This window comes from Toxotes jaculatrix, chromosome 12 (assembly GCF_017976425.1).
Source record: "Toxotes jaculatrix isolate fToxJac2 chromosome 12, fToxJac2.pri, whole genome shotgun sequence".
Taxonomy (NCBI): domain Eukaryota; kingdom Metazoa; phylum Chordata; class Actinopteri; family Toxotidae; genus Toxotes; species Toxotes jaculatrix.
Genome location: NC_054405.1, coordinates 25,536,543 through 25,552,758, shown reverse-complemented (window position 1 = coordinate 25,552,758; position 16,216 = coordinate 25,536,543). Strand labels below are relative to the sequence as shown.

General features: G+C 43.6%; 2 protein-coding genes across 2 annotated transcripts in view; one reads left to right on the top strand and one right to left on the bottom strand.

Annotated features, from left to right (window-relative positions):
- The window catches only part of grk6 (G protein-coupled receptor kinase 6), a 37,088-nt gene extending 28,452 nt beyond the window's left edge, over nt 1-8,636 (bottom strand). The window contains exons 1-2 of the mRNA XM_041050869.1: nt 8,421-8,636; nt 734-829 (exon numbers count right to left, since the gene is read on the bottom strand). Coding sequence (XP_040906803.1) covers nt 734-829; nt 8,421-8,472 — 148 coding nt within the window. The 5' untranslated portion in view covers nt 8,473-8,636. The remainder of the gene's footprint in view (nt 1-733; nt 830-8,420) is intronic.
- A 1,401-nt stretch (nt 8,637-10,037) lies between these two features.
- Nucleotides 10,038-16,001, top strand: nop16 (NOP16 nucleolar protein homolog (yeast)). Its single transcript, XM_041050870.1, has 5 exons — nt 10,038-10,236; nt 10,791-10,899; nt 12,257-12,323; nt 13,711-13,817; nt 15,571-16,001. Exons 1-5 carry the CDS (start codon nt 10,130-10,132, stop codon nt 15,712-15,714), a joined length of 534 nt encoding a protein of 177 aa, XP_040906804.1. The 5' UTR covers nt 10,038-10,129; the 3' UTR covers nt 15,715-16,001.
- The last annotated feature ends 215 nt before the right edge of the window (nt 16,002-16,216 follow it).

Here is a 16,216-nt window from a genome sequence, read left to right as displayed (position 1 = left end):
AAACGACATAAAAACAACTCAAATTAGGTAAATAACAAATAAAACATTATGTTTTTTTACACCATCCATGTTTTTTATGCCACTGCCTCGGGTGGTGTGTGTGTGTGTGTGCGTGTGTGTGTGTGTGTGACGCAGTGAACACAGAGTTTTCTGTAAGTCTGGGTGAGACAATGAGAGGACTGAATAAGAGCCTCTGATGAACACAGAGCTATACATAGAGCCGTCCTGTTTTCTAAATCATACATCAATAACCTCGTCCTGTGGGGACTTTCCCGCTGCAGAGGAGAACACGGGTCAGCTGCTGTCACTTAAAGGGATAATCCTTAAAATATAATTCACATGTCATTCCTATAATATCGCACAGCTCAGTTTCCATTAGCGAATTTAAACTTCAGTGGACAAGTTGCTTTTAATTCAATAAGAGAAAAATGTAAGGAGATGTATCGATATAATTGTTAACCCGTGACATGTGACAGGAAACGATGATGTACCTGTCACTGTGATGTGACAGCAAACGTTCAGCCACGCCAGCTGCATGCACACACCCACGGCCCCTCGGGATAAACAGGAATATCTATCTTCATTTACTTCATTTGTCTCAAAGAAAAAAAGGTTCATGAAAGTGACGTTTTCTTTTCACCGTGCTGAATAAACACCGGAACCGTTCACGGCGCTGAGCGTGAGGCCAGCTCTGCTCTGCGAGGCTCACACAGAAAAGACCCCGTTTTCTTACCTGTGCTTTGTCGCAGCTCTTCACATTCGCTTATGTGGGGAAACTGCAGCATCTGCTTCCATTTCTTGCTTTTTCCTTTTCTGTTTCCGCCTCCGCCTGCAAAACAAACAGGTTTGGTTTGAACTGGACGTGAAGTCACAGAGGAGGATTCTGCTTTTGACAGGCATACATTCAGAATTTAAAAAGGTGGCGGTGGTTAACAGTCACCTCACAACACGACGCCCAGGTGAGATTTCTGTGTGCTGGTGTTTCTCTGAACGGTTGTAGGTTCATTCGGGTTTTGTCGTTGTGTATTTGTGTGTTCATGGAGGAGGATGTGTCTGCCCTCAGTGCCCTCACATTTTCACAGCTTCCTAAATTAGTTCAATTCAAATGAACCGTCACCTGGACGTATGAGAGGGGAAATGAATTGTACAGGTGAGGAAGGTTGGTCGACCAGACAGGTAGAGAAAGGTCAGAGTTCTCTTTGTGTGCGTTTTGTTTTGTTGCTTGGTCGATTTGAGGCCAGACGCATTATTCAAAAGTGTTATTTAAATTAAGTGAATAACAAGAGATAAGATACTTCATTAGTCCCACAGTGGGGAAACTGAATCCGTCACAGCAGCAAAGAGACGGATTCACACAGAATATATCAAAAAATCCCAAATATAAAGACAAAAAAATAAAAACACAACAACCTGAAACACTCAGAAAACAACGAGAGCTAGAGCCGAGTCGTCAGAGCTGCACTGTGACAGAAACAAAGTCTGAACGGTTTCACATGAAGTTAAAGGTTAGGTTTACGATCAGAATACAAAGTTAAAATCCAAACAGCAGCACCGGTTTGTGTGTCGGCCTGTGTGAGAGCTTCCGAAGACAAATGCAGAGAAGTGAACGCACAGAGTGAACGTCAATCAAACAATCAGACCAGAGCACAGAGAGAAACCAGAGGAAGTTCCTGTTCTTTGTATGTTAGGGTTAGGTTAGGTTATCGTAGGCTGCTCTCAGGAGCTCGCACAGCCTGTGACACACAGCGCCGTCTGGATCTCACGCAGGTTTCAGGTCCCTGCAACACAATCCAGCTTCAATGGTGAGAAAAATATAAAAATAAAAAAAGATGTTATCTCTGGGAACTCGTTTCATAGAATACGGGACTGACTGATCAATTAATTGTAAAATGAATCAACAGATTAAAATACACAACATTGCTGGTGAACGACTTTCTGTTGATCAGATAATCAACAAACTGAAACCATGACAACTCTAATTAACTGTGAATAAAAAAGATGAAAAGCTGTTTTAACCTGAGAACTGTGCACAGGCGGCGACACCGTTTTTCAGCCCTGAGTCGCGTCTGCACGTCTTCCTGTTGCACTGCACAGACCAGCACAGACCAGCCAGCCTCCACATCATCAGGCTGTTTCACTTCATTAATTCAACCTGAAATCCTTCATGGTCACAGCCGTAAACGAGCAAAGCACCAAACCCTTTTTTCAATCAGTGAACAAAGCTGAGACGTGGGCGACGAATCAGAAAATTCAGAAGCTTCAGAAGCTTCAGAAACTTCAGAAGCTTCAGAAACTTCAGAAGCTTCAGAAGCTTTAGAGGCTCCAGTCTGTGTGTAGTGAACAACTGGATATTTATTTGTGAGTTTGACACAAATCTGTATGATAACACTTTAAAGTGCGACTGCTTTGTCAGCCCCTTGGTGACTGTTTTGGATTTTTTTGTTGGTTCCTTCAGTTTTGTTCAGTATTCTCTGTTTTATTTTGAAGGTATCTGTTCCTGGTCTACTTCCTGCCTTTGCCTTTTCCCGCCAGTGTTGCCTGTATGCCCCGCCCTAACGTGTATCACCTGTTGTCAATCACCTCCCCTGTATTTAAGCCCGGTTGCTCGCTGTCACTTCGTCAGTTTGTACCTGTGTTGGTCTCTGTCTCTGCTCCGGTGTAGACAGATCATTCATCTGTGCGTCCCTGACCTCACGTCATAACACCGACACGGCGAAGGTTTTCAGCTCCGCTTCTACATCAGACCATCAGATCGTCTAAATGAAAGTATGAAACGGGGGGTGGGGACAAAAGTAGGATTTGAAAAAGTGACTCCCCCATGTCGCCGGGTGTCCCTCAGATGTTGACCAGAGACATTATCAGTTCTAGAAGATCAAACACGGCGATGCTATGAAACTTCTGGGGGACTGACTGTCCTCAGAAACGCTCCAGGATCAAACAAACAGCCGGAGACACAGTGTGGACGCTGCTGAGGTATTTACTGATAACAGAGCGTTGTTGTGAACACAGCGGCAGCCGGGAGGCGTCTTCCACATCAGCCACTGCTCGGACAAGGACACCGACAGCGCCACGCTTCAGGGTTTGCCATTCAAATGCTACACAGCAGCTGCTCCTCAAACATGAGTGAAGTTTATTTTTGTCACAGACAAAACAAGACTCTTTGTTTGTGTCCAGGAAACAGATGATAGCATCGAGCACAGGATTAAAGATAAGTTAATCGATGGCAGAGAAGAGGAAGATGCCTGATGTCCGTTCAGTGCATTAGTGCAAATGTAAATCAAGACGAAGGACATGAGAAAACGGCGTGTCAGTGAGACAGGAAGGCACTGATCGCCACGAAATGATGAACGCATAATCAGACCGAGCGCAGGATAATTGGCTTTTAGTCGCGGAGGAAGGAATCATCCCACACTGAACCAGGGGAAGCAGAAGCTCTGAGGCCATGCAGGTCAAAGGTCACTGCTCAGCACTGCTGTTTTGACCTGGAGGAAGAACGTTTACCCAGCAGCCTGTGACGTGCCACAGCCTGGCACAGGGTAACTGAACCGGCCGAATACGACCACGGTCCAGATGTTCCAGCTGAGAGGTGCCGTCGTGTGTGTGTGTGTGTGTGTGTGTGTCACATTTAGCACTTTGATAAATACAGGCCCAGATTTTTGAACAGCAGTAAATCAAAGTAGAACAAATAAATTATGGACAGTAGGATTTCTGAGGCCTCAGGGGACTAAACCACGTCTGGGGTCTCAGTCACGTCGTCCCCTCTGTCTTTACTTTGAAGTGTTCAGTGACCAGAGGCAGGAAAATCAAATGTTCAGTCAACAGCAGCTTTACTTTCCTGAAGATGAAACAAAGTCAGAGAAACAAAGTCGGAGAATGACCTTTGACCTTCAAAGCGCGAGCTGATTATTTTCAAGAGGCTGATTAATCGCTTGTCATTTTATTGATTTCAAAATGTAACAAAAAAGAAAAAAAGAATGAGCATCACAAGTTTCCAGAGCCGGAGCCAAACGTCTTCAGACGTCTGCTTTGTCTCATCAAAAGTCCAAAGTTAAGAAATATTGAGTTTGCAGGATATAAAACATCATCACATTTAAGAAGCTGGAACCAATGAAAGTCTGGTTTTTTACTTGATAAATAACAGAAACAACAACTCGATTTGTTCATCAACTAATCGATTATTGACTAATAGTTTCAGCATCACGCCACATTACAGCAAATTACTCACCATGTGTGGAAACTATTTAATGTTACATCTGAACATCTGTCAAAGCATGAGGAGAGCTTTGGATTTTTCTGCAAATCAACCGATCGATTAATCAACTAACCGGGCCGACGTCCTCAGACTCCACCTCCTCCACACTAACACACGTCTGAGGGCTTGGATCTTCGCCTCCCTGCTGCAATCAGCTCTGTTTGTCATGAAGTGCTTTGAGCACCAGCTCACGACGTGTGACGAGTGATTTCAACCAAAAAAAAGAAAGAAAAAGAAAAAGAGCCTGAGTGGAACGACACAGACGCTTCCTGCAGCTGCCTTTCATGGTAAAAGTATTCCAGGAAATAAAATTACTTTTACTGTGAAGTAGAAAGTCTCCAGCAGTTTTACATGATAACAATTAAAGATGAAAACAAACAAACAAACCTGTAGGTAAATATGTTTAGATGAAAACACCAGTAACAAATGTGGTGATTTTGAAACATCCAGTTATTTTAAACGAGACCAAACGATGTTTGTGTCAGTGACGACATCCTGTGTTTGTGACCTGAGTGATGTTTATACACAACGAAACCACAACAGCAAATACGCTTTAAAGGAAACATCACGGTGACTGGATTTTGACGGATAAGATACTTTACTGTCATTGTATTTCCGTACAGTGTTTACTGTCAACATGAGGATGTGCTGTAAACCTCTGATCTCTCAGCTCAACATCCACCTGCAGAGACTCCAGCTTCATGGAACTGGTTCTGGTTCTGTTCAGACTCTCACAGCACCTGGTTCAGGTCTGGGGAGGATCCTGGTTCAGGTCTGGGGAGGATCCTGGTTCAGACTCTGGGGAGGATCCTGGTCTGGTTTAATTCAGGAAAAGCCTGATTCTTTAACCACAGAGCCGGAGGATGTGAACTCCTCTGTGCTTTGAGGGTTTACAGTTCAACAGGTTGCAGAACAACGTCCATTTCATTTGCATGGGATTTGAACGATGGACGTTGGCTTCATGTTTATTTGGTTTTTCAGGCCCGTGTGTGTCATTTAGTGCCGTAACATTTGAATCAGATAACTTGGATGTAGATGAACAGTATTTACACACTGGAAGCTGGAAGTTATGGTAACTCATCTGAACTTTGTCTGACGTTAGCCACTGACACACTGTGAAAGCTGCATGTTCATTTTTTCAGAAAAAACATGTTTATATTTCTTCTTTTTGTCACTCTGGGATCAGAACAAAAACTTGTCACACTGAGGAGACAGAAGAAGACAAAGGCTCATTAGAAAATCTGATTCAATGATCTGATTAAATCTAACAAAAATCAGAAGGACTTTGGTTCCGTGGTTCTTCTTCTTTGATACTCGCTTGTCTAAAATCAGCTCCTCTATAATTCTGGATTATGGATCAGTGGAGAACAGTCGCCTCGTTAGACACAAGAAACACCGCAAATTACATCAATCTCACCCACGTCAGCAGCCACACATTTCCTCACATAAATAGAATTAGTCAAGAGGCAAACTATTAAAGCTGAAAGTGCAGGTTGTTCAGCTGCAGTGCAGAGAGTTCAGCTTTCCTTTGACTGCTGCTTTGTTGTGTCCGACATTATGGAAACAAATGGGAAGAAGAAATGCGTCAAGAGAAAATTACACACTAATACATTTACCAGCTGTATTTATAGGTCGTCATTAAACCGTCTTGACGTCAGCCTCGTTCCCTCAAACGTACAATCACACATGACCCCCGCTACCTGAGGCCCCCGCTGGAGACGCCCTACACGTCTCCGCCCACAGGAAGTGACACAAAGAGTCGAGACTAAAGTATAAAGTGTTGAACAGCAGAGAGAGTGAGCGCTCTGTCCGGAGGAAGATCTTCAAAACTACACCTTCACATTAAAGGAAAATGGTGAAAGGTAGATGGCGTTGAGCTCTTAGATCCAAAGAGCCAGAGCTTCTTTAAACAAACGACTGCTCGACAACCTCAGAGGGAGAAATCCACCGAGGCCGGTGTCCTCGTCCTCTGACTCATGATAAAGTGCAGTATAATTCAGCGTGATTGATCATGCTGAGTGATCACAACACTTCTCATGTCCCTCGGCAGATGGCTTTCAAACAGCTTCAAGGACTCTGAAATTTGATTTCCAAGGCACAGTGAAATTAACTGGCACTAATTAAGATGAAGGACATGAAGTAGAAGCAAACTGTAGTCAAAGGAGTTCACCAGAAATTTGACTCTGCACTTTCATACTGTTGGTGGACTCACAAAAGACAGACACGAAAACACGAAACGTTCTGGACTTTTTATCCGCGTCCTGACTCTTTGCTAACCACTGTTCTGCTGACTTACATAACTGAATGTAAACAGAATGATACGAATCACTGGGCTCAGCCCTAATATGAAAATTACACATAAAAAATAAAGACTTTTAGTTCCTGAAGCTTGAAATGTGACTTCCATTATACATTTTTCCTGCCTCTGAAATTCCAGCTTCTTCCAAACCTCACATGTCCAGTCTGTAAAAAAACGACCATCTCGAGCCGATGCCAGAATAACCTTCATGATATGATCAAATGTTTCACAGAACGAGAAGCACGACCCGTGTCAAGCCACCTGAGCTCTGTGTGTAAAGTCAGGGGAATGCTCCTTTAATAGGTAAACATGTCAAAGTGTCCATGTCCTGCTTTGACAGATCTTTGACGTTAGCAAGTGTCTCTGTTTCTAACCGAATCAAACTGGGGCCTAAAATTAAATTCATCAATTTTACTCAAAGAGCTGAGGTGATGATGATGATGATGATGATGACATAACACTTTGTATTCCCCAGTGATAAAACAACATATTTTCAAGGCTCCAGAAAGGTCAGAGGTCAAGGCCTGCCTGTGCCGAATGATACCATGCCTTGCTCATGGGAGCTTCAGCTGGGCAGACGGGGGCCAAGGCTGAGGACTTGAGTCCTGGTCCTCCACAAGCACGAGCAGACAAGCTGGACTGAGCAGACGAGCTCACATGAGGGATCAGGACTCTCGTCTTCCCGCGTCCCTCTGCAGACGGCATTAGGATTATGTTGGCAATGAGTAATAACAATAACAAAGGGCTGATGATGTTTCCATTGTTCACAGTAAGATGTGTGTTTATACTTTACACTGTAAGTACTCCAGAGTGTTGCTGTGCACAGGAGCCATACACACACACACACACACACACACACACACACACACACACACACACACACACACACTGTTTTAACGAGCCCACAGGCATCAAGACAGAAGCTGCAGAAATCTGCGCTGCTCAGGAAATAAAGGCCATTTTAGGAGGAAGACTAAAACAGTAAAGTTTTAAACTGCAGTCCTGTGCGCAGAGCGCAGACCTCAGTAAAACACAGCTGCTCTGCCTCAACATCCTGTTTCGCAAACGACAGGACGATGCTGCAACATCAGCAAGGGAAACCCGAAGTGTCGCTGCAGTCACACTTCACAGTTGCAACCCCTTCCGGACCTCAGACTTCGCGTTTCGTGTCCCCAGCCAGGGCCACGCCAAATTCATTTCAAAAATCTGTCATTTTTACGAGCCCTGTCACTTCCTCTGTGTCCGTTCACTGTACACAACGCACACAACAGCCCGGACAACGTTTCACAAGCCTCCGGGACGCACTCTTTAATTTGGCGTACAACAATAAACAGCAGTTCATTACAATACATAATAAACTGCCATTAACCTGCTAGCTTGACATTCTCGCTGCCTTCATTCAGCAGGAGTGCCTATGAGGGTGGTTAGCGTGTTGTAACAGCGTTACTGACAGTTCAATGTTGAGCACCATGAACAAGGAAGGCAGAGATTTTGTGCAGTTGAGGGATTTGCTAACATACGTTTTACGCCGAATTGGCCACTATTTGTTAAGGAGTTGGTCCCGTGGTTCGTTTCGATTATATAGTCGTTGTAAGCTGACGGATAAGCCAGTAAACTTTAAATTGCTAAAGTTGGAAAGGGAGTTCGGCACGTCCGTATTATCCACCCGAAAGAACGGCGCGTATTTTAGGTAACATCCTGTTCGCACTGAACCGCAGCATGAAAAGATTTGATCCCCGGCCAAGAGGAAGTGCAGTAACTGTTTATTTCACCCATGTCCGGGGCATCCCTCCGGCCGATGGACCGCTGCTGTGTCGTCGGTAAGGTACCGGGAGAGAGGAGCTGTCAGACCGCCATCTCCATCCTTACCTTCCCGTGCTTTCAGCAGCACCGTGTTGGCCACGATGTTCTCCAGCTCCATGTCGATGCTGTCAGGGGTTACAGCTGCAGCAGCACACCGATCTCCTGGTCCCCCGCGGCGGCTCCAATCTCGGTTTATCCTCCCTTATCACCGTCCACCACCTCCTCCCGCCGCCCTGCCGAGGAGGAAAAATTCAACTCTCAGTTTGAGCTTTCGTTCAGTCCTGTCCGGTGACAGTCCGCACCCCTCCTCTCCCCTCTCTCCTCCCCTCTCTCCTCCTCCCTCCATCTCTCTCCGCCCTGGAGCTGCTGTCAAAGAGGAGCAGAAAACACAGACGTCTCACTCTGATAGAAAAGTGCTGTTTCATAATAAACACCAAACAGATAATGAAAGCGACATCACAGACAGACGTCTCACTCTGCTTATATTTCCGAGGCTGGTCTCCGGTCACCAGCCTCAGTCGGTTTTTCTCTGTTGGGTTTTTCTGTCCATGTTTTCTGTCTAACATCTTCTTGGTTCAGTGTTTTAAACAAGATTCAATGGCTGTAGTAATACCTGGTCAATTTTTTTTTCGTAACAAAACATACATGTTTTTATTATATAACATGATTATTATGGGAGTTAGACTTTGAATTTGTATTGTTTTCAGTGCTCTACACTGGGATGCATAGACCGCTAACTTTGGTGTCTTTGGATGTATCAATCAGGTGCATCAGATTGATGCTCTGTTACAAATACAACATCAATAGATCGCTGACTCCAGAGCTGCTGCTCTTTGTGGCTCATCTTTCCCTGCACAGATCAATGAAAGCACCACGGTGCATTAAAGGTACATTAAGAAAGACTTGTCTGTCCATTTGGAGACAATCCTCATCCTCCCTCAGATTCTTCAGCTGCTCGAAGACGAGGAGGAGCAGGACAGAGTGGCTCGAACAGTTCAGAGCTACAGAGACTGAAAGGTCTCTGACCCAAACCATGAAAGGACAAACAGCTGAAGAACAGTTGATAACAGGGAGGAGACTGTGCACAAATTAACCTCTAACAATTAAATGATCCAACAGGAACATGGCTCTTAAAGGTGCATCCTGACCTGAAATAAAGTGAGTGTATTTCTGATTAACGCATCTTTAAAAATTAGTATCTGGGTTATTTCTGAAACTAAAGCTTGATTAGCAATTAACCAAGGACAAATCAGATGTTTAAACCTGCAGTAACTGATGTTCTGCCCCTGAAAAGAAAACATCATGAAAAAAAGTATTAAAGATTTTATCTTTCACTTAAGTCCAACATTTTATTTTTTTCTGTCTGAATAAAATAAAACTGAGGTGACAAACATGAGTCTGAATCTTGTGTGCTTATTTATTTTGACTCAGTCTGACATCTAGAGGACAAAAGCAGCAGCTGCAGGTGTTTCCAACAGACTCAGGGAGCCGGTCACCGAAACTCAGAGCAAGGATAAAGAAAAAAGGCCGAGGTGACCGGATAAAGACGCAGCTTTAGAGGTGTGATTTGGCGAATGGTGTCAGCGTAACAAAAATAAGATTTAAAAAAAAATATGTGTCAGAAAGGTCAAAGGTGGGGGTGTGGGCGTGGTCTGTGGTCACATGACGGGAACGAAACAAACACGCGTTTCCTGTTGCTGCTGCACGTTGCGTCGCCGTCAGGCTAACAAACCTCCGCTGAGCCGAGAAGAAACACAGGAGAAAAAAACACAAACATGCCGAAAGCTAAGCAGTCCAGCAAGAGGAAGAAGTTCGATTACAACCAGGACCGGAAGAAGCTGAAGAAGAAGTTCAACAAGAAAAACAATCCGAGGATAGAAAAGTAAGTGAGGGACGGCGCGGTGCGTTAGCATGTGAGCTAACGTTGGCTAACGCTGGGCATGTTGTGCACTAAGACTCAGGCTCAGGTAATGACTTTCTGTCATTAGCGTCTGTTATCATCTGCAGCTTAAAGGTTAGGACGAGTTTAAACCGTTTACCTGAGGTTTAATTTAAACCTGTACCAAACGTGGTTTACCTGAGGTTAAAGTCAGTAAAGTTCAGCATAAGGACAGATTTCTCAGATCATGTTTGTTAAGTTTTAAAATCTCTTGTGGTTTCTGAAATCGTTATTATTAAAGGTGTTACTTCTTTCTCAGTTCATTTGTTATGTCACAACATAAATAAGTAATGAGCAGACCAGGTCCCACCACAGTGTCACTGTGAGCAAATACTGTTTATTGATGCTGCAGAGAGGAAGGTGGTCAGTGTGCGGTGATATGATGATACTGACATATTATGAATATGATTAATCATTGTTATAGGTAACTTCTGTCACGATCAGGTTTTCAGATAAGAAAAAACTCTGTTCTGACGTGACCGTGTCGTGTTTCTCAGCGCACAGATTCGAAATGCGTGGGACGACAGGAAGTCCATGTCCCGGAACCTGCAGGAGATGGGTCTGACCTTCGACCCGAACCGAACTCTGCCAATAAAGAAACAGAGGGTAAGTGGCTGCTGTGTTCTGTAGGTAGGTGGCTCGGAAGGATTCATGTGATCACACAGTGATCATGTTTGGATTTCCAGCTGATTATAAGAATGAAATCATACATGATTTCTGTTTGTGTAAACAGACCCATATATTTCCCTTGATGAACATATGAAACAAGCGCTCCCTGCCCATATCTGTTCATGTGTTAAATAAATTCAGACTGTGATACTTGAGATCCAGCAGCAAATGATTCAGTTCCGCAGTCAGAGCCGTGTGTATCACATGCAGACGTACACTTTGTTTTACCTTTTCATTTAGTTATTTAAAGATTATTTTATGAAAATACAGACGGGGCAGCGGGGGCAGAGGTGATTTAGCTACTGATCTGGATCAGTAGCTAAATGATCGTGTTGCTGAAGAGTCTCTCAGCAGCTGTAGCCGCTGGTCTCGCCTTCGCTTCGGGGAATTGATAAATCAAGACTTGTGTAATTTAAACTGTAAATAACTAATGTGTCCAACAGGTCAGGGCTTTAAAACACACATGCTCATATCCTGTAGTTTTTGTTTGTGCCAGAAGGGAGCGACAGAGTGTTGAAGATTAAACACGTGTGAAGCCAGAAGAAATCTCCTGAAAACAAGCGTTCAGTTAAAGAGCCATCAAATGTCAGAAAGTGGGTTTCAAAACAAATATGGATGAAACAGACTTTTAAAGAAATCAGCCTCTTTGGTTTTTCCCTGGAGGAGTTCTCTGGATGAAACAGAAACAAATGAAGTTGTATGTTAACACAACATCAGCAAAACACACAACTTCACTGTGCTCTCATCAGAGACTTTGCAGAAATGTTGCAGTGAAAAAAGTTATTTTACTGTTGATTTTCATAGCTTCAACTTTCATTTCTGACGTATTTAACTGGTCCCAGCACCAGTGACAGTGCATTTTAACTCATGTGGTTGCTTTTTCATTTTTAATGCGTAATTCGTTTTGTTGTCCTCTTCACGGACGCTCTGACACTTTCTCCCTGAGGTTAATGAAAGCTAATCTTGTCCTCTGGGCTGCAGCGTGTTTTCCTGCAGCCTCAGACAGGCTTTCATTTCGTTAACATTCAGCGAGTTGAACCATAAATGATTAATTTTCGCCTCTTCGGGGCTGAGGAGCGAGGACAGTTGATCTTTGTTGTCTCCTGAAAAGACATCAGCGCTGAAAAAATCCCCCACATTTCATACCCGTCACATCGCAGTAGAGAAGAAGATGGACGATCTGTGGAAAGGAAACATGTTTATCGTCCTCTGACCTGGTCGACTAATGCAGCATCCAGACACGCCGCCCGATGACCTCCATTGTTCTTCATACTGTGTTTTTGTTCACGTGTAGCTCGTCGGTGAAGACAAAGGGACTAAAGCTCCCGTCCCCATCGTGACCAAGCCCTACGTCCTCAGCCGTAAGTAATTTCTTCGCTGTGTTTTCTTTTATTCTTCAGGTTTTATTTGTTTTGCTGTGGAAACTGCAGCCAGGCCGCACCGGGCCTGAGCCAGGCTAAGGTCCCAGTCACACCACATTTCACTTTAGAGTTTACTTCTACGTCCCGGAGCATTAGGTTGTGATTAAGTGTCTGCATAAGTTAACACTGTTATGTTACTACATAAGAGGCATTGTTTTAGTCCACTTCATTAAAAACATCACATGTGGCTTGTTGCTGTGAGTTTATTGTTTCAGAGACAGATTAAACAGTGAAATACGATCTGAGAAGCTGATCTGAGGCTTGTCATGTCAGTGCAGTGGTTGGTCTGAACGTGGCCTTAAAAGATAAATCTGGTTCTCTCCTGTTTTTTTCTTATTGTCAACAAATCCCACGAAAAGTCCTCGACACTCTCTGACTTCCTGACTCTGTCTGTGACGTAGATCCTAAAAAAACTCCTCCGATTTTTAAACTTAAAGAGGCTCAGTCAGTTTTTAACTAACAGGAGGAAACACTGCATTTGTTTGGGACTATTTTCAGCAGGTGGATTAATCCACATGTGATGCTCTAGTGAGTATTTGGGGCAGCAGGACTGTGTGTGTGTGTTCGTGGTAATGAAGGAACAGTGTGTCTCATTGATGCATTTTTAACAGTTTTTGGAAACAGTGAAGCTCAGAGGAAGAACATTTTTTGGATTTTTTGGGGAATTTTCTCGACAGTAAGAAAAAATAAGCTCATCTTTTAATTCAGTGTGTGTGTGTGCCACCCACTACATGTTTATCGGTTTATGATCCAGCAGACCACAGTTTGTACATTTGAATGGTGCGGTGTAGTTACTGTGATAACCACCATCATCTGTTTTGGACTCTTCCTCTGTGTTTTGCATGTCAGTGTTAATCAAAGTTGGTGTGTGTGTGTGTGTGTGTGTGTGTGTTAAAGCTCCATGTTGCTGTGAGTGATCCCATTGAAATGAACAGCTGTTGTAAATGCAGGTGAGGCCTGTTCAGCTCGTCCTCTGCTTTCTGCTCTCACAGCCCTTTATTCGTGTGGACACTCAGAGAGCTTAGAGCAACAGGAAATGAGAGTGCAGCTTCACTTTTACGGCGTGTTTTCGTTATGATGCACATCTGTGGGCTGAATGATTTTTAATTCCTCCTGCAGACGTGATGTTAAAGCTCTGTTTGTGTTGATTATTACAAAGATGAGCAGAGATGGTTTGCATTTTATTTTATGTGTTTGTCTTCGTACTAACCTTAAACAGAGAAATAAAAGAAAAAACATTCAGTGGATCATGGTAAAGATGGCCTATTGAAGGCGTCTGAGATTCCTCTGATGCCCTATTTTTTTTTCTTTATATGGTTTTGAGCAGAACTGGAGGAGGAGGCCAGTCGTCCAGAGAAAGACTCCAAGACGTTGTCCTCCGACCTGATCGAGTACGTGCAGTACATGATCCGAGAACACAAAGACAACTACAAGGTGAGACATGACTTCACTTAACACGTTTTTGGCCCTAACCCAAGAAATCATTCTCTAATTATGATAAAATACACTTAATACGCTTTATTAAATTTCTTTGAAGTCTGCACTGTGTATATAATGAGGCAAACAACCATGAGATGTTAATTCTAGTTTAATGGAAGCAGCACATCAGCGTTGGAGAAACAGAAAATGCTTGTTCAGTCGTTGACATTCAGCTGAGGAAGAGTCGTGAAATCAGCGCAGGTGGGAGAGCGTAGTTTGATGTTAGACATTCACCAGCTGGACTTAGTCTGCAAGTTTGAGAGCTGTTTAGGAAAAGTTCCCCCGTTGGTGCGTTCAAGGACAGAGTGACATCTGGGATATGAGGGCTGGCTGCCAAGGTCTGAGGCGTCCTGTTTGTACCGTCCTGCTCAGTTGCTGCGGAGGAAACTTAATTTGTCAGTTGAATATTTTTATCTTGAGAACAGCTGACGATAAGAGCGTCCTCTGTTTTTGCAGCCTTGAGGTTTTGAATGAAGCTGCAGCTTAAGGACGAATAAGGTTTCACCTGCGTGTTCTTTCTCCGTAGCTGCTGATTACTGTTTTTCACATGACTTTAGATTGAAGGGCCACGCTCGGTGTGGTTTTAGTTTTATTACTCGGGTCGGCAGGTGGCGAAGGTTTAAATTACTTGAGCTTTTATCAGAAAAGAGCCTCATTCAAATGGATTTTCAACAGTTGCTTTAAATAGGACTGAGTCATTACTGGGAGCACCGCCAAGCCAGAACCAGTCAATAGGAGAGGATATTGTGTGTAGCCTTTAAATTCTGAAAAGCTGAGTCAGTCACCTGCACGACTGTGACTATTCATCATCTAACCGTGCCTCTCTGCAGTGTGTCGTGATCAGAGCCGCTTCACGCTCACAGTGGAATCAGTTTTCAGGCGTTTGTGGGATTTTGTTCTGACACAGAGCAGATTTAAGCTTTTAGCTGAAGTTCAGACCTGAAAGAGGAACGTGTTCCCAGAGATCTGGCTGAGGGGCCTATTGAAATTTGTTCCCTGAAGAATAAATCCTGTTGACTCTGCTGATTCTCCGACTTTTCGTTAAGCCACAAATAAAATTTTATTCTCCTTCAACACTTGAACAGCTCTTGTCAGGACACACGTACAGCTAATGGCTGACTTCCTGTTAGCTTTAGCCTGCATGCTAACATGCTTAGCGTTGTAATGTTAATGTGTGACCATACTAACTGTACACGTTCACATGTTAACAATAACGGTAAATGTTATGTAAGAAACTTTAGCATTCAGTGTTGTTAGCATGCATGGTAACATTTTAGCTGTAGGTATGCTAACGTGTTGATGTGCTAACGTGTTGTTGTGCTAACGTGTTGATGGGTCGTCACGTTTTCATCCTGTCAGTTAACTCTGGTCTCAGTCTGTGGTGTTTATCACTGCCACGGTTCTTTGGCGTCTAACAGGGAATCAGCCTCACATGTCCAAAAATGGCCACTGTAGAGAGGATAAACTCTTTAATCTAGGTAACAGCGTGGCCTCTCCTCTGGCGCCACCTTCAGGACAAACTTTACACAGTTTTTTTGTACTGAACTAAGAATAGCAGAGAGGCCCTGACTTATGTTCTGTATTTTTGATTTTCTGCTATTTACTCACAGTTGCAACCTCATGGGGGCGCTGGCATTTTAATAAATTTTTTTTTAAATCTTAGTTGAACATGGTTTATGGAAAACAACATTCTGTCTCCTCCCTGCAGGCAATGGCCAGAGATGAGAAGAACTACTACCAGGACACACCCAAACAGATCAAGAGGAAGATCAACGAGTACAAGCGCTGCCACCCGCAGCACTACGACGCCTTCATCAGCTCGTTAGCTGTTCCAGAGCCTATGGTCCAGTAGAGGGATTGTAGACCCTGTTCTGGACTTGATATGACTCTCTGTATCCGGATGAGATGGATCTCATTCTGGAGAGACTGGAGACGGTCAGACTGAAGACAGGACATTCAGACTGTGACAGTTTACAGAAGGGGGACGACAGAAAAATGACAAACCTGCAGTGAGAGGACAGACTTTTTCTGTGCAGTCCTGTCCTCCACATCAAGATTTCGTGTTTTGTTTTTTTTAGTTTTTCTGTGTCTGTGTTATAAATTTAATTTGTCCTTATAATACAAAAGTCACAGGACAGGTTTCAGATCTTCATTTAATGCTTCAGATGTGTTGACGTCTGAGGGGGACGTCACTGCAGCGGGAAACAACATTCTGTCGAAAACATGTTTCCATGTACGTTAAAAGGCAGAAAATTTCATGACCCAGTTTGTATCGGTGAATTCTGAATGGCTGAGTTAGAATAACATGGTTGATTTCAAAACAACAAACCTCATTAAGATGCCTGATTTTACGC

Bases quoted from the DNA above. Each gene is read 5' to 3' on its own strand.
- nop16 (XM_041050870.1), top strand. From the start codon at position 10,130: ATGCCGAAAGCTAAGCAGTCCAGCAAGAGGAAGAAGTTCGATTACAAC. The intron at 10,900-12,256 runs GTAAGTGGCTGC...GTTCACGTGTAG, and splicing joins TGCCAATAAAGAAACAGAGG to CTCGTCGGTGAAGACAAAGG. The intron at 12,324-13,710 runs GTAAGTAATTTC...GGTTTTGAGCAG, and splicing joins CAAGCCCTACGTCCTCAGCC to AACTGGAGGAGGAGGCCAGT.